Here is a 24,605-nt window from a genome sequence, read left to right as displayed (position 1 = left end):
TCCAGTCTAGTGAGGGACAGTCAAACCCAGTAGATGTGATTTAGAGGTTTCCTCCTCCTTAACCAACACATTCTCCTTAAAGCACGTTCCACTTTGATGGGGAAAACACACTGCCGTGTCATATATTTAAAAAATATTGCTGTAGCAAATTGTTTTCACCACATATAGCATTTTAATACCCACATGACGGTTGTAGGCCTGTACATACTGCACACTACCTTCTACACACATGTATTTGGAATAAATCCCTAAATGGGATTTGAAATTGTTTTCACAAACTTTGTACTCCATTTTTAGAGCAACTACGCTGTACAGTTGTTCATGTTTTGGGGTATGAGGAGTGTATAGAGCCAATAAAGTCAATGGCATTAAGAGCATCCAGATGTGTATGGAAGTGAGAATGATAGAACAGCATCCCTGGGGACCAGTGTAAAAAACATTGAGAGGGGAATGAGTGTTTGTGTGCAGGGTCACTGCCTCACCCATTCAAATAAACACAGTGGTGAGCTGTGGAAGAACTGGAGCATGGTGACTAACTGAATAAACACTACGCTCTCCATGTTTGTAAGCTAAGCCCAGAAAGATGCATCCTAAGCTCCAAGTATACCCTACAGGGGACAAACACATTCCCTGTTATTAGTTTTTGCTGTTCTTCTCAATTTGTAGCTCTGGGGTAGAAGGTCAGGGCCGTGCTTTTATTAAGACAGTGTGTGGTTAATTACCACAGGCACTAGAGAATAATGATGTCGAAGGGCTGCTGGGCTGGTGTAGAGGCTCTGGACTTTACCAAGCTGTTAACTGAATACCTAATATACTACATCCTTTAGAGTTTTTTAAGACTACCAGTCAGGAGAGGTCAGAGGATCATGGGGTCTTAGGTCAGAGTACCATCTCATGGACAGAGGCATGCATTGTACACAGGAAGGTTAAATAGACATGTGGATTTCAGCGAGTTAGTGTTAGACTAACACAAGTAGTTTCACACCCAGAAAGTCCCGACAAAACTGGTTCCTTTCCCTTTCTTAAAGAAACTAGGGTTTATTTGTCATGTTGTGCATGTCACATGTATTGTTATTTGACAGTTCTGAGGTGAACGTGGCCTCATTATTAATACACTCCATTCTGAGGCTGTGCTCACCAGGCAGATCCGACCGATGCGGGCCTGAGTCACGGGACTCTGGCCCATCTCAGCAGACGTCTCACGGAAGAAGAAGTAAAGCTTGTCGTCATTCCTCTCTGCGCTGTCAGGGATGAGCTGCACATGGACAAAGGACGGGTCTGGAAGAAGGAGAGAGAGAAGGAGTGCGAGAAGCTTAGGAGGAGATACATTTCACTGAACATCTGGTTAATATCATTTACAAACTGTCTGCATTTCGTGTTTAATAAAGGATTAGATTTTGTAAACATAAACATGATTAACCTTTTCAATAGTTTCGGCTCACATGTTGACAAATGGTACTTTCAAATCTGTGCCATCCCATGCATAAATTACAGCACAGTCGTCTTAATAGCATAGACAAGCTCTTGTATGACAGATATCTTGAGTGCCAAAGAAGCCAATAATTTATTTACCATTTAACCATCTGGAGTTATACTGGTCTGTACGCATGGCGGTCTGTTTCCCAGTACGGAAGATGGCAGAGTCTGTTCCCATGAAGTCAATGTAGACCCCAGCATAGAGTTCACCGTCTGAGAGAAAAGGAAAAGAGAGACGGAAGGACAGAGGGAGAGAGAGAGAGAGAGAGAGAGAGAGAGAGAGAGAGAGAGAGAGAGAGAGAGATTAAATCGGCTGAGCCAAATACTTTTGACTCTTTGATATAAAGCCAGCCACACCCTTGGCATGAAGGACTGAGGCTCTCCTTACGCAGAACCCCCCACCCCCATAATTAAACCTTTAGTCCCTGGCAGGTCCCCTGACAGGACCCTAGTGCCCAATACCTCAGGGCTTTCCATCCCCTACGTCCAGATACATATCTTTAGACTGTCATCATCACGGTGCCTGTGTAAAAGACATCTTTAGCACATAATGTGGACAAAGGCAGATGAACAACACACATTATATTACACAATCATACATAAGGAAGACTGCACGGTTTGCCACTAACCAGGCCTTTTAAAGTTATGTACAGAGTTAGTCAGTGGGGAGGCTGGGTGTTGGTCCTTCAGTTGCTGGTTGGGCCTCATATTGTTTTCTTTTGTTCTACTGTATTATTGACTATGTTTTGTTTATTCCACGTGTAACGCTGTGTTGTTGTATGTGTCGAATTGCTACGCTTTATCTTGGCCAGGTCGCAGTTGCAAAGGAGAACCTGTTCTCAACTAGCCTACCTGGCCAAATAAAGGTGAAATATATATATTTTTTAAAAATATGACAGCAGGTGTCTCAGCATGCATTTGACAGCTACGGGGAGTTCTCAAGGGTGGGGTTATCAGGACAACAGGGGCTCAGGGCAAACGGAGCAACAACTAAACTACTAGTATGTACTAACTAGCAGTTAGTACAGGCAGTTTTGTAATACCCGTCTAAACTGCCAAAACCTGACAAACCAGAGGCCACCTCACTAAGATCTAACTTTGCCCTGCGAGAGAAACCGCATTGGCAGGCAACAATGTGCCATGTCGGGATTCAAGACTTAATTTGCTAGAATGGATGCGAAACTGGACAACAACCACACTCTAGTTACTTCTCAAGGCGGATCGTCGACCTTGAAGCAGCTGCTGAAAATACCTTGTTCTAAACACTAGAAACGTCAAGCTGAAGAGAGACATTGAAATGCACTAGGCAAGTCAGTTAAGAACAAATTCTTATCTACAATGACAGCCTACCCCAGCCAAACGAGGCAGACGCTGGGCCAATTGTGCACCGCCCTATGGAACTCCCAATCACAGCCGGATATTATGCTGTCTGGATTTGAACCAGGTACTGCACTGACACCTCTTGCACTGGGATGCAGTATCTTAGACCACTGCAACACTCCACTACCCTAATGGTGAGGGTAATGTACCTAGACGGGCGCAGTAGGAACCAGATTGTGAATTTACCCGAAAAGACAGAAATGGACACACATCCCACTGCTTTTTTCTCCAAGTTCTTCGTGGAGGTCCTAGGGGAAGATGTTTTCCCCTCTCTTCCGGAGCTAGACACGGCCCACCACAGCCTCATTCAGAAGCCTGGACCAGGCCAGAAGCCTCGTGCTGTCATTGTTTGCTTCCACCGTTACCAAACTAAGGACCTTTTGTTGTTGACTGCACAGGTGAAGGGGCCCCTGAAATACTATGGGCACACTGTACGCTTCTATGAGAACTACAGCCAATAATAGGAGGGCTGAGCTCAAAGATGCCATGTCCAAGCTCTACGACGTGGCCTCCTACAACACTGGCTAGTTTGGCTGAGACTGGCTTTGCTAACAAACCACAAAACTTTTTGGAGACAAAGGTATGGGACCTTCAGTTCATTATTGTCTGTTTAAACTAATGGATGTAGGCCTTTCCCCGACAAAAAAAAATATTGGTCGTCCAGGAGTCATCTATTCTTTCGACCAATCGATTGGTCAAAATGTTTAAATGTGTATTTTTCCATATATGTTTTAATCAAATCAACTATATGCACTGAGCTTGTCTGATGCTTTAAGCACACTATTTGATGAAATAATTAAGACACAAATGACTAAAGGTACTCCGACCGCAATTGATTTGATTGTGGAGGGCCGGGCTCAGAATTGCTGTGCTGTGTTAAACAAAGTGAAAGCGAGTGACTGTGTGACAAGCACCCGTTATCTCTCCCTCCTCCCTGTTGCAGCGACCACCACTGTCCCTTTTTGTCGTAGGCTGTAATCGTTCTAATTGTGCGTTGTGACAATGTCAAGCACTAAGTTGTAATCGTTCCCATATTAAGCACCTTTTATTTTGGCTAATCTACAGTGGTAAGAAAAGGTATGTGAACCCTTTGCAAATTACCTGGGCCCAGTCAGAGTCCTGACCTCAACCCGATTGAGATGCTGTGGCATGACCTCAAGAGAGCAGTTCACACCAGACATCCCAAGAATATTGCTGAACTGAAATAGTTTTGTAAAGAGGAATGGTCCAGAATTCCTCCTGACCATTGTGCAGGTTTGATCCGCAACTACAGAAAACATTTGGTTGAGGTTATTTCTGCCAAAGGAGGATCAACCAGTTATTGAATGCAAGGGTACACATACTTTTTACACCCTGCACTGTGAATGTTTACACGGTGTGTTCAATAAAGACATGATCATTATTTGTGTGTTAATAGTTTAAGCAGACTGTGTTTGTCTATAGTTGTGACCTTGATGAAGATCAGATCACATTTTATGACCAATTAATGCAGAAATCCAGGTATTTCCAAAGGGTTCACATACTTTTTCTTGCCACTGTACATTCGGTTTGATTGTTGTTGTTTTCCCCCTGTATTGGCCTGACTGACTATGACTATGTAGTTACATCCAATCGCTGTACCCACATGGCTAATAATACTCTTTCTTTTTGACAATACTCATTAATTGTGTGTTGTGATAATGCCATGTAAATCAGCTGATAATGATGCTGACCACCCCAAAAAAATTCTGGACACTCACAACCTCACCTCACCAAACCTGTTGATTGATCTTTTTGGCGTCACCCCAGAAGAGTTGTGTTTCCCAAAACTACAATGAGACACAAGAACCTTTGCCTCCGTTCGGGCGCGACATGTTTTTGTTGTTGTTGCCGAATTGGAAGGGGACTGCCCCACCCTCTCATGTGTGGTGGTTGAGAGACATTATGTTCTTTCTAAAGTCGAAAAGATCTGCTACACCATTTGCGGGCCTGTAGATATGTTTCACAGAGCATAGCAGCCTACGAGTCGCATCTCTTGATAAATCCACTGTTGTCGTTACAGAGGAGGATGGCTTGGGTACCCACACCTTGCATTATGGACAAAGTCTAGGTCCCCTTTATCATCAATTCAGTACTTATTTATCTACTGACCTAATTACCTCTTAATTACTATTATTTATTTATTTGTTTATTGAACACCCCCCCCAATTGACTCTCTAATCTTTATCTTTCTATCCATTTGTATTTGTTATTTTTCTTTAGTCAAATGACTGGTCAGGTTTTGGGGGAATTGGGGTTGCTCAATACATGGTCTAAATATGGGGGGTGGGGGGGATACCTGGCGATGGCAGGAGGGAGGATGGGTGGTCTGTGGGTAGAGGGGGAAGGGTGGCATCGGGTAGGGTGGAGGGAGGGTGAACCGTGGGACTGAAGTGACAGCCAGGAAGGATCTTACTATCTTCCCGGTGGGTGGGAACTGGGGATGTGGGGTTGGGCTGGGATAGTGGGAAGGAAAGTATTTTTATGGTCATCCACAATTTTTTCTTATTTTTTCACACATTCTATGACTACATTTGACCATTTGTAACCTTAAAAAATGTCCCAAACTATGACAATATATACTCAAATGTTTCTCCTGATTGGTATCAATAAAACATTTTTTAACACAAAGTAGTCTCCAGTTCTCAATTCCTGCCATCAGTCACCCATAGCTGATGCTAACTGGTGGAGATGGGGGGTGGGGCGGCGGGGTAATTGGTCTCAGAAGACAACAGTCCCTTGGTTTCCTGGTTCCGCCCTGGTCAGCTGGCAGTATGCTACACTGACAATTTATACTGACTATTCCACCCGACAAAGTCAGAATCAACATACATTGGTGGCAACTGTGAGGTCTGGCCATGGCTGACTGACCTTGAGTGGCAGGCGGAGAACGCTCTACTACCTCATAAACACCGATATCATAAACATTACATCATGAAGTTACCAGAAACCAAACATGTTGCAAGGTGTCATCTGATTGCTCCTCGAACTTGGGCCAGGTAAGCAAAATATTGGATTTCTCATGAAGGTAAATGACCACAACAAATCATGTGAATATGTTCTTGGTATTTTTCCATTGGAAGTCACGTAACCACGATGGAAAGGATTGGCTTATTAAAACAGTGAACCCAGTGGTATGTGTCCAGACTGCCCACAGCTCTTTCAATCCTAACAAAGCAAAATGCCTTCGGATTTTATCATGAGAGATGAGATGACCATTCCACTCTGATCTATCTCGTGGGAAATAGGCACAGAATGGAAAATGACACTGTCTGGACATAACTTAGGCATTGAAACATTTTTTAAGTGTGCCAAAAACAAAATTGGCCATTCAGTTGAGGATAGAGGAGGTGGCCATTTTTAGTAGTGGGAAATAAAAGGAGTCGTACACAGGGGACATGGCCTCAAGGTCCCTCAGAGTCACTGAGAGAGCCATGGGGACGAACTGGATGATCTGGGACTGGACTGGGGACCTCTCCAGCCATTCTCCAGCCATGTGGCCGAGTGTAGATGATACTCACTGATCAAAGCTGAGACGCTGTTGAGCTTTGGGTCGTAGGAGCACTTTCCTTTCCCAGACTCCACTTTGCCCGGCTCCAAATGCCATATGTATTCCTGAAATAGAAAAATCATAAGAAAGAAGCGATACATTCATAGTGCTCTTCATCATGTCACAGTAATTCCCTAGTGGAAGGGAAATGAGGCAGTGCAATATGTTTCCAGTAGGTCCTCTGGGGCCTATAAGGCATTGTGGTTTCAGAGGATGAAACATAGAATAATGAGAGTTCCTTCATACAGAAAAAATTTCAATTCAACTCTTCTAAATCCATCCATAGTGCACTAGAAGGACTGGGGGAATAATGCGTCAAAGGCTGTTCTTTCTGCACAGAAATGTCTCCTATGCCAAATGTCTCTCATCCCCTCTTGATTATAACTGTTTATGTACCCCTACTGCTGCTGACACCTGCAATCCTGCTCAGTGAAAACACTTCCTGGATGGAGGCTGGATGACTGATGCTCATGACTCCTGGTATCTCTATACGCAGCACTGAAAGGTGATTGGCAGGAATTTGGATTTGCGGGTGGGACCAGCCAATGGCATGCAATGACATAGCCTTGCCACAAGCCAGAACAAACCAAATCCCCCAAACCCTCGCTCTTCAATCGAGGAAGAAGGGGAGCAGAGACGAAGACATCTCTGTCCTTGTCCGTCAACAACCGAGCAGGAGAAAGTGAGGTGCTTGCCAAAGTTATTCTCCACTGGCTCCTACGTGCACCTTTATGAGACTCCCTCTCACCTTTGATTAAAATCAACTGCACATGTAAATCTGAAGGTGTTGGCAGCTCCATGCAAGAGATGCCAGATGTTGACATGCACCAAGTCACCAACGGTTACATGTGCCAAGGGATATTCTCTGAACATGTTTTTAAACCTTTATGAAAGATTTTACCATACAGAGGATTAAGTGTTGCATGCAACACATTCAAAACATAACGCTGAAAACACAATGGCCCTGTCGTTCAAAGGGTTCAGAGTTCCTTCCTGTGCTGCGAATGGTGGGAGAGCACAAACATTCAAGTAATGCTCAGCTATGTGGGTCTATTATTTCCTTTCTGCTTTAGTAGTTGGACACAGTCGGCTGGTGTTTGTCCTGAACCAACGGGAGTGTGAGAGGGTCAGACATGAACCGTGTGAGACCTGTGAGAGGGGTTGGCCCGCATTCCTACAGAGGGAGGATGGGTGGGGGGGGTAAAGGAATGGAGGGTGGGGCATTCTGTGCCCTCTAAGACAAGTGACAAGACAATGTGAGGAGGAGAGGAAAGTTACTAATTTATCTATCACAAATGAAACATATATATTTGATTGTGTACTGTATCAACATGTTCTGTGACCTTGTGTAGCAAATCACAAAATGCTTCCATCTCTCTCATGCATAAGAAGCAGGCAACGCAAATACTGACAAATCAGTTCAACAAACACACACAGAGAGAGAACGAGAAAGAGAGAGAGAGAGCGCTCAGAAAGTGAGGCTTACACAAAAATGGACAGATGAACAACGAGAGCAACGGATAACACAAACATGATGGATGAAACTTAAAATGGACAGGGTCTAGAGAAGAGATGCGTAGCCATGAGGAGATAAGCGATCCACTTCACTAGACACCCAACAGAGTGGGACAATTCAACTGATAAAGACAGAAATGCTTCAAGACACAGAATGAGCACAGACAGAACTGAGGGGTCGGGAGACATGCACAGCCCTCTCCTACAGGGAGACAGAGAGAGTGAGAGACAGAGGCATGGCATGTTGGCTGGGTCCCATAGTGGGTCTCCCCAGCCCATAAACGTAAGGCTCAGGGGCAGACAGGCAGGCAGGCAGGCAGACGTGCCCATGCTAGTGATGGGCACCTGACCCAGACCCACTCCCACCTTTAGTCCCAGTGTTTCGGACACATCGTTTGGTTGGGCCGCGCGGCTAGCCCTCCCTCCGGTCTGGGGCATCTGCAGGTGCATGGCGGCCTAAAACAGGAGACAGCGACACATTCTAGATGTTATGCACCTGCAGTAGGTGGGACCTGACATGAGCTCAGTAACTCTGTAAACTGGTCTGGGACATGTGACTACATGACTGTTTCAATAATGTAACTTGGAAAGCCTGTGGGTAAAATGTGTGGATATCTTATTCTCTACATTCTCTGTGCAAGGAATGCCTGTGTGGCTCAACTTCACCAGATGGTGTGAAAATCATCAATATTAGTTCTGTACCATGTGGTTGAGTCAATACAGTCTCTCACAGTATGGTACATACATTAAATCCTGGCCTGAGCCACCGCCAAGAACCAACATTTGGCTTTTAAGACAATACTAGCTATCATAGCCCCGTGTAGGCTAATATATATCCTTTAGGTATTTAGAAAGGAAATTATCTACAACTGAGTGAATAGTACGTGCCTGAATAACGTCTGAAAAAGAAAGAATGATGGTATCTGGCAAGCTGATAACAATATATCTGGACGTCTTCAGTTACAAATGTCAAAGCAGGTTCCTGACGTGTGAGAATGAGTGTGTGTGTGTGTGTGTGTGTGTGTGTGTGTGTGTGTGTGTGTGTGTGTGTGTGTGTGTGTGTGTGTGTGTGTGTGTGTGTGTGTGTGTGTGTGTGTGTGTGTGTGTGTGTGTGTGTATGTGTATACATCTACATGAGACAATGAGCACAGTAGATTTCTGGCAATGAGCAGCATTTCGCCTTCTCCTGGCTTCCTGTCTGGAAAAGCTGTGTGTATGGTGGTGTACCATTTCACATCTCTGCTCCCATACTTAACTCCAGACCAGCAGAGAGAGAGAGGGGGGACTCATGGGAAGAGTCTGACCTGTCTGTTTAATATGAAGGGGAAAATAAAAGCCATCTCATTAATGTACTATAACTAGAACATTCCACTGGCACCCCATAACGGGAGCTCTCAACTTCTCATATGGTGAGGACTGGAGGCTGAGGGAGCATAGCGGGAGCAGGCCATCTGAGAATCACACAGGGCTTCTAGAGCTATGAGTGGATGGACGGATGGATGGATAGATGTAGGGATGGATGCCCTTTGTTAGTAACGGTCATATGGATCAACATGAAATAGCAGAGGGGTAAAGTACTCCATGGTGGTGATGCCTGGCTCTACGAAACTCAAGACCTCCATTTAAAGAGTGAGAATTAACATTCAGCGCCGTAACATTAAAGGTAAGATGTAACGCTGGGGATGACAGTTGTGAAGACTGAGACTCCAATGGCTGCTTAGGCCTGGGGCTGGAGATGAAGCAGTGGAGATCGAGGGGGGGTAGAGGATGGTGAAGGTAGGAATGAAGGTAGGATGGTGAGAGAAATGTAGAGAGAGAAAGAGAGATGTGGGGATGAAGAGAGAGAGAGAGAGAGAGAGAGAGAGAGAGAGAGAGAGAGAGAGAGAGGGAGGGAGGGAGGGAGGGAGGGAGGGAGGGAGGGAGGGAGGGAGGGAGGGAGGGAGGGAGGGAGGGAGGGAGGGAGGGAGGGAGGGAGGGAGGGAGGGAGGGAGGCTGTGGGATGGAGAGTAAATGTGGAGAGGCGGCTTTTCACTTGGCTTGTGATTTTAATCCAGGGAAACGGAAATCCGTTTTACCAAATTTTTACCAGCATGTCTCCTATGCAAAGAAACGCATACAAGGCCCTCCCTCGCCCTCCCTTTGGCAAATCAGACCATAACTATATACTGCGTCCTGCTTACATGCAAAAACTCTTAACAGGAAGTACCAGTGACGTGCTCAATATGGAAATGGTCTGATGAAGCGGATGCTAAACTACAGGACTGTTTCAGAAGCACAGACTTAGAATATGTTCCGGGATTCATCTGATAACATTGAGGAGTTTACCACATCAGTCACTGGCTTCATTAATAAGTGCATTGACGAGGTCGTCCCCACAGTGACTGTACATATCCCAACCAGAAGCCATGGATTACAGCAGTGGTTCCCAAACTAGAGATCGCGACCCAATGTGGTGTCACCTGATATGAAAATGGGGTCACGGGTGAATTTCCAAAATCTACCCCCCAAAAATACATATATATTATAATATTGTCTTTGTATCTAAAAATCATTGTAATGTGGCTAACCTTAAAAATCTAAATCATTCAAATCTAAAAGACTAAATTCAATCAGAGAGTGCCGTTATATCATGGGGAATGTCACACCCTGATCTGTTTCACCTGTCCGTGTATTTATCCCTGTGTTTCCTGTCTCTCTGTGCCAGTTTGTCTTGTATGTTCAAGTCATCCAGCGTGTTTTCCCGTGCACCTGCTTTTCTATTCTCTTCTACTAGTCCTCCCGGTTTTGACCTTTGCCTGTTTTTCTGGACTCCATTCCCACCTACCTGACCATTCTGCCTGCCCTGACCTCGAGCCTGCCTGCCATTCTGTACCCCTAGAACTCTGAACTGGTTTTGATCTTTTGCCTGTCTTCGACCATTCTCTTGCCTACCCCTTTTGGATTGTTAATAAACATCTTGGACTCTAACCATCTGCCTCCTGTGTCTGCATCTGGGTCTCACCTTGTGCCTTTATAGGAAAAGGCCTCACTTGTTGCACTTGAATCATTCCCATGGTGAATGGCTAGGCCAGCTACGCTATGAAGCCACACACTATTGCAGAGACTTTGATATTACCGGACGCAATTGATATGGTGAAAACAATGTGTGCGGAGGCAGAGGCACAGAAACTCACATCAATATCATTCTGAGAACACTGTTAAACACAGAATTTATGCTATTGCAATCAAGAGGAAACTGACTGAACAACTCAAACTCCCCAGCTTATGCTCTCCAAATGGATGTTAGCTGTGAGGGCCGAGATGCCCATGCATTTGTATTTGTATTTACTATGGATCTCCATTAGCTGCTGCCAAAGAGGCACCTGCTCTTCCTGGGGTCCAGCAAAATTAAGGCAGTTTATACCATTTTAAAAACATTACAATACATTCCCAGATTTCACAACACACTGTGTGCCCTCAGGCCCCTACTCCACCACTAACACATATCTACATTACTAAATCCATGTGTGTGTGTGTGTGTGTGTGTGTGTGTGTGTGTGTGTGTGTGCCAATGTTTGTGTTGCTTCACAGTCCCCGCTGTTCCATAAGGTGTTTTTTTAATCTATTTTTTTATCTAACTTTGCTGCTTGAGTCAGTTACTTGATGTGGAATAGAGTTCCATGTAGTCAGGGCTCTATGTAGTACTGTGCTCCTCCCATAGGCTGTTTCTGGACTCTCTGTGAAGAGACCTCTGGTGGCATGTCTTGTGGGGTAGGCATTAGAGGTCAACCTCTAGTATGCATGGGTGTCCGAGCTGTGTGCCAGTAGTTTAGACAGACAGCTCGGTGCATTCAACATGTCAATAACTCTCATAAATAAAAGTAGTGATGAAGTCCAATCTATTCCTCCACTATAAACCAGAAGAGAATGACATGCATATTATTAATATTAGCTCTCTGTGTACATCCAAGGGCCAGCTGTGCTGCCCTGTTCTGAGCCAATTGCAATTTTCCTAATCCTTTTTTTGTGGCACCTGACCACAGGTCAAGGTGCGACAAAACTAGGGCCTGTAGGACCTGCCTTGTTGATAGTGTTGTTAAGAAGGCAGAGCATCGCTTTATTATAGACAGACTTCTCCCCATCTTAGCTACTACTGCATCAATATGTTTTGACCATAACTGTTTACAATCTAGGGTTACAGCAGTTTAGTCATCTCAACTTGCTCAATTTCCACATTATTTATTACAAGATTTAGTTGAGGTTTAGGGTTTAGTGAGTGTTTGTTCCAAATACAATGCTTTTAGTTTTCGAAATATTTAGGGATAACTTATTACTTGCCACCCAATCTGAAACTAACAGCAGCTCTTTGTGTGTTGCAGTCATTTCAGTCACTGTCGTAGCTGACATGAATAGTGTTGAGTCATCCGCATACATAGACAAACTGGCTTTACTCAAAATTAGTGGCATGTTGTTAGTAAAAATTGAAAAAAGCAAGGGGCCTAAACAGCTACCTTGGGGAATTCCTGGTTCTAACTGGATTATATTTGAGAGACTGGTCAGCTATTTGAGCCAGTAAAGGGGGATTTACTATTCTTGGGTAGCAGAAGGACTTTAGCTTCCCTCCAGGCCTGAGGGCACATGCTCTCTAGTAGGTTTAATTTGAAGATGTGACAAATAGGGGTGGCAAAATCATCTGCTATTATCTTCAGTAATTTTCCATCCAGATTGTCAGACCCCGGTGGCATTGAGTTTTGTTCGATATATATGTCGTTGGATGCTATTCACGAAGACATATAGTTCTGTCTCGCGATTCCCGAGCATTAAATGGCACGGGATGTTCAGTGTGCTATGTTGACGAAAAACAGATTCTATGGGATCGAATGGTGGGCTTTTACACAGATGTGGCTCCATCTACGGTGGGATGGTGGGCAGGCCTCTGCACTCTAGTTATGAATATGTATGTCTTCCTCTGACCAATGGATGCATTGTATGATACACCGAGAGCAACTGGTGGCAAAAGAGCTGAGCACAGAACTAGGAAATATACTGTAGCAGATAACTTAAATTGTAAACTACATCAAACCACACCCACTATGTTCACGCAAAACTATGTGGAAATGTGGGATCAGAGAATGACAATGATCTATTTCATACCAAGGCTTGGTGGTTATCGAGGGCGAGTGTTTGAAAGATGTTTCGCGATGAGAGAGGAACTGTTATTCACAATATACAGGTGAAGTCGGGAAGTTTACATACACTTGGGTTGGAGTCATTAAAACTCGTTTTCAACCACTCCACCGTTTTTTTGTTAACAAACTATAGTTTTGGCAAGTCGGTTAGGACATCTACTTTGTTCATAACACAAGTCATTTTTATACTTTATACTTCCCTGTATCACAATGACCCCAAGCACACTTCCAAAGTTGTGGCAAAATGCTTAAGGACAGAAAAGTCAAGGTAGTGGAGTGGCCATCACAAAGCCCTGACCTCAATCCTATAGAAAATTTGTGGGCAGAACTGAAAAAGCGTGTGCGAACAAGGAGGCCTACAAACCTGACTCATTTACACCAGCTCTGTCAGGAGGAATGGGCCAAAATTCACCCAATGTCACACCCTGACCATAGTTTGTGTTGTATGTTTCTATGTATTGGTTGGTCAGGGTGTGATCTGAGTGGGCATTCTATGTTGGATGTCTTGTTTGTCTATTTCTATGTCTGGCCTGATATGGTTCTCAATCAGAGGCAGGTGTTAGTCATTGTCTCTGATTGGGAACCATATTTAGGTAGCCTGGGTTTCACTGTGTGTTTGTGGGTGATTGTTCCTGTCTCTGTGTTTTGCACCAGACAGGGCTGTTTTTGGTTTTCCATGTTTATTGTTTTGAAGTGTTCGTGTTTATCTTTGTTTATTAAACATGAATCAATATAATCACGCTGTGTTTTGGTCCGCCAATCCTTCTCGCCTCTCCTCTTCAGATGAAGAGGAAGACCGTTACATCCAACTTATTGTGGCTTGCTTGTGGAAGGCTAACTGAAATGTTTGACCCAAGTTAAACAATTTAAAGGCAATGCTATCAAATACTAATTGAGTGTATGAAAACTTCTGAACCACTGTGAACGTGATGAAAGAAATACAAGCTGAAATAAATCACTCTCTCTACTATTATTGTGACATTTCACATTCTTAAAATAAAGTGGTGATCCTAACTGACCTAAAACAGGGAATTTGTACTCGGATTAAATGTCAGGAATTGTGAAAAACTGAGTTTAAATGTATTTGGCTGAGGTCTATGTAAACTTCCGACGTCAACTGTTTTCCTCGTGTCACTATTTCAATTTTGTATGACATTTTGATCTTTAACTCTGCATTGCTGGAAAAGGCCCATAAGTCAGCATTTCACAGTCTACACCTGCTGTTTACACAGCATGTGATGAATATACATTTGATTTGATTTTACAGACAGAGCCATATGCTCCCTCACCTCTTCCTTATGTGAACACAGACTCAATGTATTCAATAAGGTGTGGAGCTCTAACCTGCGGTTTGCGTCCACGGTTGACGTAGGTACAGATGGGGTTGTAGGCCCCAGTACCACAGACATACAAGTGGGTCCTGTTCCATGGCTCAATCAGACGGATGAAGTTCCCACACTCGCCCTGCATGGGAACAAACATAGACAGACATGAATGGATTATCAACATGTATGATAATACCTATATACAACATAAAGCATATTACAAGAGGCAATTATCTTTAACATCAATGGAAATGTCAATATATTAGTGTGCCAGTATAATCTATTTATCCACACCCTACACTGGCAGATGGGGAAGAGTGAGACTAGTTGGTGCCAGTCCTGCCCTGTCTGTTTGTCCAGACAGAGCGGAACCAGGATTTTACAGGGCCAAATTAAATCCCCGTAGGTATATGGGGCGGCAGGTAGCCTAGTGTTTAGAGCATTGGACTAGTAACCGAAAGGTTGCAAGATTGAATCCCTGAGCTGACAAGGTAAAAATCTGTCATTCTTCCCCTGAACAAGGTAGTTAACCCATTGTTCCTAGGCTGTCATTGAAAATAAGACTTTGTTCTTAACTGACTTGCCTAGTTAAATAAAGGAAAAAAATATGCCCTTCAACTGGGCTTCATAATAGCGCTAGATGGTTTTTGCGACTGCGCTTGAAGAAACTTTCTAAGTACTTGAATTGTTCCGTTTTGACTGACCTTCATGTCTTAAAATGTCAAGCCCTTACCTTAAATATCTCTGTTTTTCTATATATTTTGGTTAGGTCAGGGTGTGACTAGGGTGGGTACTCTAGTTTTTGTATGTCTAGGGTTTTTGTATGTCTATGTTGGCCTGATATGGTTCCCAATCAGAGACAGCTGTTTATCGTGGTCTCTGATTGGGGATCATATTTAGGTAGCCATTTTCCTCATTTGTGTTGTGGGATCTTGCCTATGTATAATTGCCTTGGTTTACATCAGTAGATTCAAGTTTCGGTTGTTGTTTTGTTAGGTAAGTTTCAGTTTATTAAAATTATATGGAACTCTACTCACGCTGCGCCTTGGTCTCATCATTATGACAAACGTGACATAAAGTAATGATGGACTGTCGTGTTTCTTATTTGAGCTATTCTTGCCTTAATATGGACAAAGTCTTTTACCAAATAAAGCTGTCTTCTGTATACCACCCCTACCTCGTCACAACACAACTGATTGTATCAAACGCATTAAGAACGAAAGAAATCCCCCAAATATATTTTTTTAAAGATACACCTGTTAATTTAAATGCATTACAGGTGACTACCTCATGAAGCTGGTTGAGAGAATGCCAAGAGTGTGCAAAGCTGTCGTCAAGGCAAAGGGTGGCTACTTTGAAGAATATCATATAAAAAAATAACACTTTTTTGGTTACTACATGATTCCATATGTGCTATTTCAAAGTTTTGATGTCTTCACTATTATTCTACAATGTAGAAATGAGTAGGTGTTGTCCAAACTTTTGACCGGAAATGTATATATATATATATATATATATATATATATATATATATATACACACTTTATAGATAGATAAATATAGAAAATACATTACTACATATTACAGGTGGCACAAGTCACCTGATCTGAAACATAAATCCTGAATTAGTTGTGTGGAGATCGAGAGTCAACAGAAATACTTACATTGGTGTCCTTCCCACTTAGAACACACTCAGTCTTCCTCTGCTGAGAGACAGGCCAGTGGAGCTGAAGGCGGGGGGGAACAAAGGTCATTTTATAGCAATAACCCAACACATCGCACAACCCGTTCAACATCACTGGACTTTATAGATGTGGGGCTAAACCTGCCACAGGGTACTATTAGCCCCCTTGGAATGGTCATATCCAGATTTTGTTTTTACACTGTTTTTACAACCCCTGTCTCCAGAAAATAGTGCAGTCCAATACAAACTGTAGGCGAGCTAATCAAAATGTCAGACACAGGGCAGCGAAATGAGACATATGACCCTCGGGGGCCGTTTTTGAGAGCTGAGGCAAAGGGTTAGCCTCACCCCGGATCATAGAGCTCTGGAGATGAGAGAGGGGAGAGGGGGGAGGAGAGGTGAGGGGAGGGGAGAAGGGTGAGGGGAGAAGAGGTGAGAGTAGGTAAGGGAAGGTGAAGAGATACAGGGATAGTGACTGTAAGGTCTTACAATGAGCGGCTCCTTGTTGATGTCATGCAGGTCCAGGGACAGGATGTAGTCCTTACTGCCAACGTACATGCGGTCGTGGTCCTCGTCCATACGCAGGATACGGTAGTCAGACGTGTTGAGCAGGTAGGCAAAGTGTTGGGCAGTGCCGGTGGACCTCAGCTCTGCAGAGAGGAGGGGGAACAAGAGAGCAAAAATATCCATTAGGGAAAGACAGCTGCTGTACACAAACAGATTAACACACACATGCAGGCTCAACTGAGACATTCCACCCCTCCTGTCCTGCATACCCATGTGGGGTTATGAGATGTCTTTTTTTATCAACACAGTTGAAACCCAATACAGTCGGTCAGTGACACGTGCTAGAGAGCGTCTCATTGTGTTGCCATCTCAATACTGTCTTTCCTCCATATCTCTGTTAAATACCGGCATGGACATCTGCCAAGGATTTCTCTGGTCATCTGAAGGTCTGAGTGGGTCTTCTGCGGCTACATTAAGAATGCAGTTGACAGACATTCCTGTGTCGAGAGTAACAGGACCCTTCCTATAGACCCTTCCCTGTGAGACTTTGTTTGATACGTTCTCCACGGTTCAGCAGCCATGTACAGACAGGGCAGTGCTGTTTGAGAGGCCCACTGTCTCTCCGCTGCTCGGGCCCGACACCAAAGACAAACAATCAATGGGACCCTACAGTGTAGGGCTTAGAAGGGTGGCAATCATATACTGCTGCTTGACAAACATTGCGCTTTTACTCAATAAGCTTCTACTGAACTAATTTAGGAGTCCACCAAAAAACAACATCTCCACAATGCCACAACTATGGTAATTTTAGTGGTTAAATTGTGGTCAGGAAAAAATAGTAGATGACAGATAGGAAAGATGTAGATCTAATTAAAGTATTTTACTGTTTACATACTATATATCAGAACTAAGGTATGTCTGCACATAATCAGAGGATCAACTTCAAATAAAATGGTCCTGTTGTATCACAGCTTCAAATGGTCCTGTTGTATCACAGCTTCAAATGGTCCTGTTGTATCACAGCTTCAAATGGTCCTGTTGTATCACAGCTTCAAATGGTCCTGTTGTAGCTTCAAAGTCAAAACCTGCACAACATAGTTTCAAATAACAAATCCTTCTGATATAGCAAAAGGGTAAAAATAAGTTTATTAATATCCATGTTTATGCAGGACCTGTTTCTAAACTGGTCACCCTACTCTGGGAAAAAAACATGCCTCCATAAAGCCAAAGAAGGTGTGTGCTGGTTTATATTCAATCCCTGTTTGAACAGGGTGAAAAATACATTCCTATCTGGTTGTCTGACTGTCTCTCAGGAAGTTATCTGAATACCAAGACAAGACGAAAGCCATCCCCATGTCCCCCATCAAACCACAGGACCTTAAAATAAACTCCATCCACAGACGTTTCTCAACATACTTACCATGGAATCTGATATTACCAGTCTTCCATACCGTATCTAAATTTAACTCTGGGTTACGTCAATAATCAACGATTCATAGCATTAGATTTGCTATATTTGTACAGTTTGATTTAATAAGAGTGTCTGCCAAGGGTCTGTTTATAGGTCATCTGTGTGATTGACAGCTGTCGAGGCCCTATGCATAAGAGCTGCGACATGTGGTCTCACCCCGTGATTATTTGTGTTTGAGAGTTTGGTTGAATGATGAGTCCCCAAACTACACCCCTCTGTATATCATTGGCTGTGTGCTACTGGATGTGAAGTTTAACACACATGCACACACACACTTGCACATGTACACACACACTGGCTGGCTGGCTGGCTGGCTGGCTGGCTGGCTGGCAGGCAGGCAGGCAGGCAGGCAGGCAGGCAGGCAGACAGACAGAGACACACAGAGACACTCCAGGGGCCAGTTTAAGCCCTTTCTGAACCAGTTTGTCAGCAACTCCTCAGCGTATGTTTGTTTTCAGAGAGTAGCTGAATGTAACCATCTGTTTGGTGAGGAGGGAGTCAGAGCACTACAGAGCAACAATAGACTCTATAGAGCTCTCCGTATCCAGCTCCAAAACATATGTAATCGAAGCCCATAATCATCTGACAACGGACGGATAATGGAGTCATAATGTACACTAAAGCGTGGTGACAAACCAAACATATGACCGTTTTAAACATCTATAGCTAGCTAGCCATATGTTAATTTTCCACAAACCAAAAACCTTAAACATCCATAACACTTGAAATAAATACTGTTATGCATTAGATATGCATATTTAGAAAAAATATTGTTACACATTAGATATGCATATTTAGATAATACTACTGTTACACATTAGATATGCATATTTGGATGATATTGTTATACATTAGCTATGCATATCTACATAATAATACTGTTATACATTAGATATACATATTTACATAATAATACTGTTATGCATTAGATATACATATTTATATAATATTGTCATACATTAGCTATGCATATCTACATAATAATACTGTTATACATTAGATATACATATTTACATAATAATACTGTTATGCATTAGATATACAGATTTAGATAATAATACTGTTATACATTAGATATACATATTTATATAATATTGTCATACATTAGATATGCATATTTAGATAATAATACTGTTATGCATTAGATATACATATTCAGATAATAACTCCCTCCCTCCCCTTGTTAGTGAAAGAACGTTCTCTAAACAAATACAGAACGTTTACTAGGCTGCGTAGAAAATCATATTCCATCTGTTCCTTAATGCTCCTGTGGCACTGCAATTAAAGCATTACTAAGAGGAAACTACTGTTCCTATACTAGCATTAGAGGCCATTTTCCCGGTGATTTGGCATTGAGCTCATTGTAAACCCAACATGCCACTTAGGCTTTTGTCGTATCAGTCAGAGAAATGGAACTTTCGTTGGGTCTCGTTGGGGGTAAATACACAAGGAAAAAAAGAATAGGAAATCTGAAAGGAAAAGTCTGCCAGCTACTGTACATTATCCCCTGCTCTCCTCTCCCCTCCTATCCCCTGCTCGACCCTCTGCTCAGACAGACAGAAGCACTGGGGAGTGTGCTCATATTAAATGTTGATCCAGGGCTCATAATGGCGGGAGACTGGGCTCAGCTACGCCACCCTGCCTCAGAGGTCAGGCCACCTGTGGAAACAAGCCCAGGAGGCCTGGAGAGGGACTGGACAAACACTGAGACACCATCAGCAAGCTAAGGCACACAACGACAGAGGGGAAAACGTGCATGATCAACACGGATGGTGATTTTTAACCAGGCTACTTCATTTGCTGTCAAACCATTTGACAAGCAGAATGAGAGATTTGGTTGAGTTTGGAGGGAACAGGGTGCCTCATACCACATGATTATTGTTCTTATTTTTTCTTACTTCATTCAAGACTACCATGTATATAGCCAATCTAAAGCCTATTCCAAGAAGTGCTGGTTCTCTCTATATTACAGGACAGGTGCATGATCCCCAACAGTAGAGGGAGTGAAGCAGCAGGAATTTGACCTCTGCAGGGCAGGCCAGGGGAGTTTTAGTACAGGAAGAGGCTCAAAACCTGAACTCCTCTGAGCTCTGTGTGTCATCCGCATTAGGGCAGGACGCCATTTTCACCACACAGACTTGGAGTTTTGGAGACCTGGAGCAACATAAGAGCGAATATATTAGAGGCAGATCAGCTCTTAAAGTAGTCCATTACTGCGTGTGGGGTTTTAGCTCTCTCTGGGGGGCCTGTAGGACAGAGGGGGGCTTTGTTTCAGGAGTGGACAAGTTCCCCCAGTTGAATGGCAATGGCTCTATTAGTGGGGAAAGTTAGACTTCCTGTTGCTGGTGAGGGAACCTGATCCGTGTACTCCTGATCCCTCAAACACACACACTGAAATGAACGTTACTCCCAGGAGTAATGGTGCACAGAGAGGAAGGTGATCCCGTTGTAGCTTGAGCTGAGAATTGTCAGTAAAGTCGTTGGTGGCGGTCCTGTCCTTCCTCTCTAGTCTACTGAACAGGGACAATCCCCTTCCCGCCGTCTGGATATCTCTAGATGGTGCCCGCTTCCCATTCTATTAGCAGAAAAGGTTATGTTAGTGGATGTAGCTTGGAGTCATGTAAGATGAAGCCCAAACCCACTGTTTCTTAATAGCCTATTCTCTGGCCGATGCCCCAAGTCCCTAACTCCTGAGCCAGCCACCATACAGCCCAAACTCAAGCTCACGGTCACACATGACACATTGACACATGTTAAGAGGGAGCAACAGGTTCAAATGCATATGTGCACTTCACTATGTTGTGAAATGGCCACATATTCGATTTCCCCATCTCTAATGGTTCAGGGTAAGTCATAAGGACTTCCTCTGGGATTACACAGAAACGGGCCAGAGAGCCAATCCATGTTTCTGGTGGCTAAAGGAGGGAGGCAGAAATCAAAGGGGGAACTCAGAAGCCCCACAGTCAAACAGGATCAGTCCTCCTGAGAGAATACTTGGCCACTGACAATGAGATCCCATGGCTGCAGGCAAGCATGTTACCACATACAGGTAACTGGCAAAATAAAGGAAACACTTGAGTAAATGAGGGTGTCAGTCACCAGATCTCGCCCGAATTGTACACTTATGGGAGATTCTCGAGTGGAGCCTGAGACAGCATGTTCTACCACCATCAACAAATTATGGAATTTCTCATGGCAGAACCATCGAATAGAGTTCCAGACACTTGTAGAATCTATGCAAAGGCGCATTAAAGCTGTCCTGGCCGCTCGTGGTGGCCCAATGCCCTATTAAGACACTTTGTGTTGGTGTTTCCTTTATTTTGACAGTTACCTATAACTCACCATCTTCAGTTAATTGCCCATGGGTTTAGATTACTTTTTTCTTTTTTTTTTGCATGAAAATGCTGAGTTCAAGGGCATATATTCTTGAGATCCCCTGGCAAAACTGGACATCTCCATTTCAAGTGTTAAAGCTGTCTTATATAATATACTGAAGAAAAATATATACGCAACATGCAACAATTTCGAATTTTAATGAGTTACAGTTCATAAAAGGAAATTAGTACATTTAAATAAATACATTAAGCACTAATGACTGGGCAGAGGCTCAGCCATGGGTGGGCTTGGGAGGGCATAGGCCCACCCACTTGGGAGCCAGGCCCAGCCAATCAGAATGAGTTTTCCCCCATAAAAGGGCTTTATTACAGACAGAAACAATCCTCAGTTTTCATCAGCTGTCTGGGTGGCTGGTGTCAGACAGCTGGTGTCAGGTGAAGAAGCTGGAAGTGGAAATTCTCTAGAACGATATGAGGTTGCTAATGGTTGAGAAGTTAACATTACATTCTCTAGCAACAGCTCCGTTGGACATTCCTGAAGTCAGGATGCCAATCGGCTCACAGCCCTCAAAGCTCATCACTAAGCTAAGGACCCTGGGACTAAACACCTCACTCTGCAACTGGATGTTGGACTTCCTGACGGCCCGCCCCCAGGTGGTAAGGGTAGGTAACAACACATGTGCTACACTGATCCACAACACAGAGCCCCTCAGGGGCGCGTGCTCAGTCCCCTCCTGTACTCCCTGTTCACTCATGACTGCACGGCCAGGCACGACTCCAACACCATTATTAAGTTTGCCAATGACACAACAGTGGTAGGCCTGATCACCGACAATGACGAGACAGTCAATAGGGAGGAGGTCAGAGACCTGACCGTGTGGTGCAAGTACAACAACCTCTCCCTCAACGTGATCAAGACAAAGGATATGATTGTGGACTACAGGAAATGGAGGACCGAGCACGCCCCCATTCTCATCAACGGGGCTGTAATGGAGCAGGTTGGCATCCACATCACCAACAAACTAACATGGTCCAAGCACACCAAGACAGTCGTGAAGAGGGCACAACTAAACCTATTCCTCCTCAGGAGACTGAAAAGATTTGGCATGGGTCCACAGATCATCAAAAGTTTCTACAGCTGCACCATCGAGAGCATCCTGACGGGTTGCATCACTGCCTGGTATGACAACTGCTCGGACTTTGACCGCAAGGCACTACAGAGGGTAGTGCGTACAGCCCAGTACATCACTGGGACCAAGTTTCCTGCCATCCAGGACCTCTATACCAGGCGGTGTCAGAGGAAGACCCTAAAAATGGTCAAAGACTCCAGCCACCCTAGTCATAGACGGTTCTCTCTGCTACTGCATGGCAAGTGGTACCGTAGCACCAAGTCTAAGTCCAAGAGGCTTCTAAACGGCTTCCCCTACCCTCTTTTATGCTGCTGCTACTCTCTGTTATTATCTATGCATAGTCACTTTAATAACTCTACCTATATGTACATATTACCTCAATTACCTTGACTAACCGGTGCCTCTGTACCGGTACCCACTATTGTTATTTTACTGCTGCTCTTTAATTATTTGTTCATTTTATTTCTTATTTTTTACATTGGTATTTTTCTTAAAACTGCATTGTTTGATAAGGGCTTGTACGTTAGCATTTCACTGTAAGGTCTACACCTGTTGTATTCGGCGCATGTGGCAAATTAAATTTGATTTGAATTGCATGCTTCCTCAAAACTTGAGACATCTGTGGCCGTTGCGTTGTGACAAAACTGCACATTTTAGAATGGCCTTATATTGTCCCCAAGCACAAGGTGCACCTATGTAATGGCCATGCTGTTTAATCAGCTTCTTGATATGCCACACCTGTCAGGTGGATGGATTATTTTGGCAAAGGAATGCTCACTAACAAGGATGTAATCAAATGTGTGCACAAAATATGAGAGAAATAAGCTTTTTGTGCGTATGAAAAATATCGGAGATCTTTTTATTCATCTAAATAAACATGGGACCAACACTTTACATGTTGCGTTTATATTTTTATTAAGTATATAAATGCACAATCCACTCAAATAACCAAAATAACCAGAAATTGTAGATTTATAATATAGACTGTATTAATGAATCATGTTTTGTGGTGGGTTTAGAAACATGAGCACTTCCTCTCATTAAGGACAGATTACCGCATCTACCATGATTTAGGAGTATATTTACTTTCCTGGCAAATCTACAAGATGAATGAGGCGAATGATTGAATAATGGAAAATGTTTGACTGTATGGTTAAACATAACAAATGGGGAAAAAATACTTCTGGCACCCAACTGTGCGGCTCACATTAGCTACATGAACCTGATGTGGGTGTTCCACCCAGCTACATACAGTGTTTCTTTGGTTTCAAATTGGGTAAATTAAAAGTGTGGGCCCTGCCAAAGAACGACAGAACAGGGCATGTTGCTGCATGAAGACTGCCTGTGTCTCTGCAGAGGCCTGGAGGAAGGGGAGGGTGGCAGAGTGGAGGGAAACAGGGTTGGGGGGGCTGAATAGTTACATGGAATCTGCCAGATTGAAAATAGGGGCAGGGATTGCAAAAATATCTGGTTTTATACCACATGAGCCATCTAGGTTCTGTGGTTTCCGTTTTAAAAATGACAGTCTCTCCTTCGTGGAATTGTAGTGAGTTTTAAGGCTAGAATACATGCAGTAACATCAGTGTATCCAGTTAAACCATATTCATTCACTGGGACATATTTATTGAAAAACAAACAATGCAATTTGGATACACTAACACAAGCCTGTACTACTACTACTAGAGGCCTGAGGCCGTTTTCAGCTCCTTGGAGCGAGGCGAGGTGTGTGATTTCACACACACTGGAGTTGCAGTAGTGATAATTAGGGTGTTTAAGAGGGGGGCGGGAGAAGTGGCATGCTCACTCACATGAAAGGATGTGCATGTCAGAAACTGGGATCTAATATTTTTTTTAAGCTGTCAATGTCGTGAAGAAAAATGGCAAAGTGGTCAACACTACTCCTTTACGCCCACTCCGTTTCAACACCAGTGGACGGGATCTCAACCCCTATAGATTTAGGACCTAAGGAAAAACCGAACGCCAATAGGAAGGGCAGAATGAGCTGCGTGTTGGCAGTTCTGTCCAATTTTTACGAGGTGCAGTAAT

General features: G+C 43.6%; 1 protein-coding gene across 4 annotated transcripts in view; it reads right to left on the bottom strand.

Annotated features, from left to right (window-relative positions):
* The window catches only part of LOC109890939 (semaphorin-3F-like), a 94,776-nt gene that overhangs the window by 16,356 nt on the left and 53,815 nt on the right, over positions 1-24,605 (bottom strand). For 2 of the 4 annotated variants that reach the window (XM_020483103.2, XM_020483104.2), the window contains exons 3-9: positions 16,606-16,766; positions 16,097-16,159; positions 14,452-14,571; positions 8,306-8,395; positions 6,396-6,489; positions 1,573-1,689; positions 1,139-1,278 (exon numbers count right to left, since the gene is read on the bottom strand). In XM_020483103.2, coding sequence (XP_020338692.1) covers positions 1,139-1,278; positions 1,573-1,689; positions 6,396-6,489; positions 8,306-8,395; positions 14,452-14,571; positions 16,097-16,159; positions 16,606-16,766 — 785 coding nt within the window. The remainder of the gene's footprint in view (positions 1-1,138; positions 1,279-1,572; positions 1,690-6,395; positions 6,490-8,305; positions 8,396-14,451; positions 14,572-16,096; positions 16,160-16,605; positions 16,767-24,605) is intronic. The other 2 variants (XM_020483105.2, XM_031824922.1) reach the window with 1 other exon arrangement.

This window comes from Oncorhynchus kisutch, linkage group LG5 (genome assembly GCF_002021735.2).
Source record: "Oncorhynchus kisutch isolate 150728-3 linkage group LG5, Okis_V2, whole genome shotgun sequence".
Taxonomy (NCBI): domain Eukaryota; kingdom Metazoa; phylum Chordata; class Actinopteri; order Salmoniformes; family Salmonidae; genus Oncorhynchus; species Oncorhynchus kisutch.
This window is presented reverse-complemented; position numbering and strand designations above follow the sequence as displayed.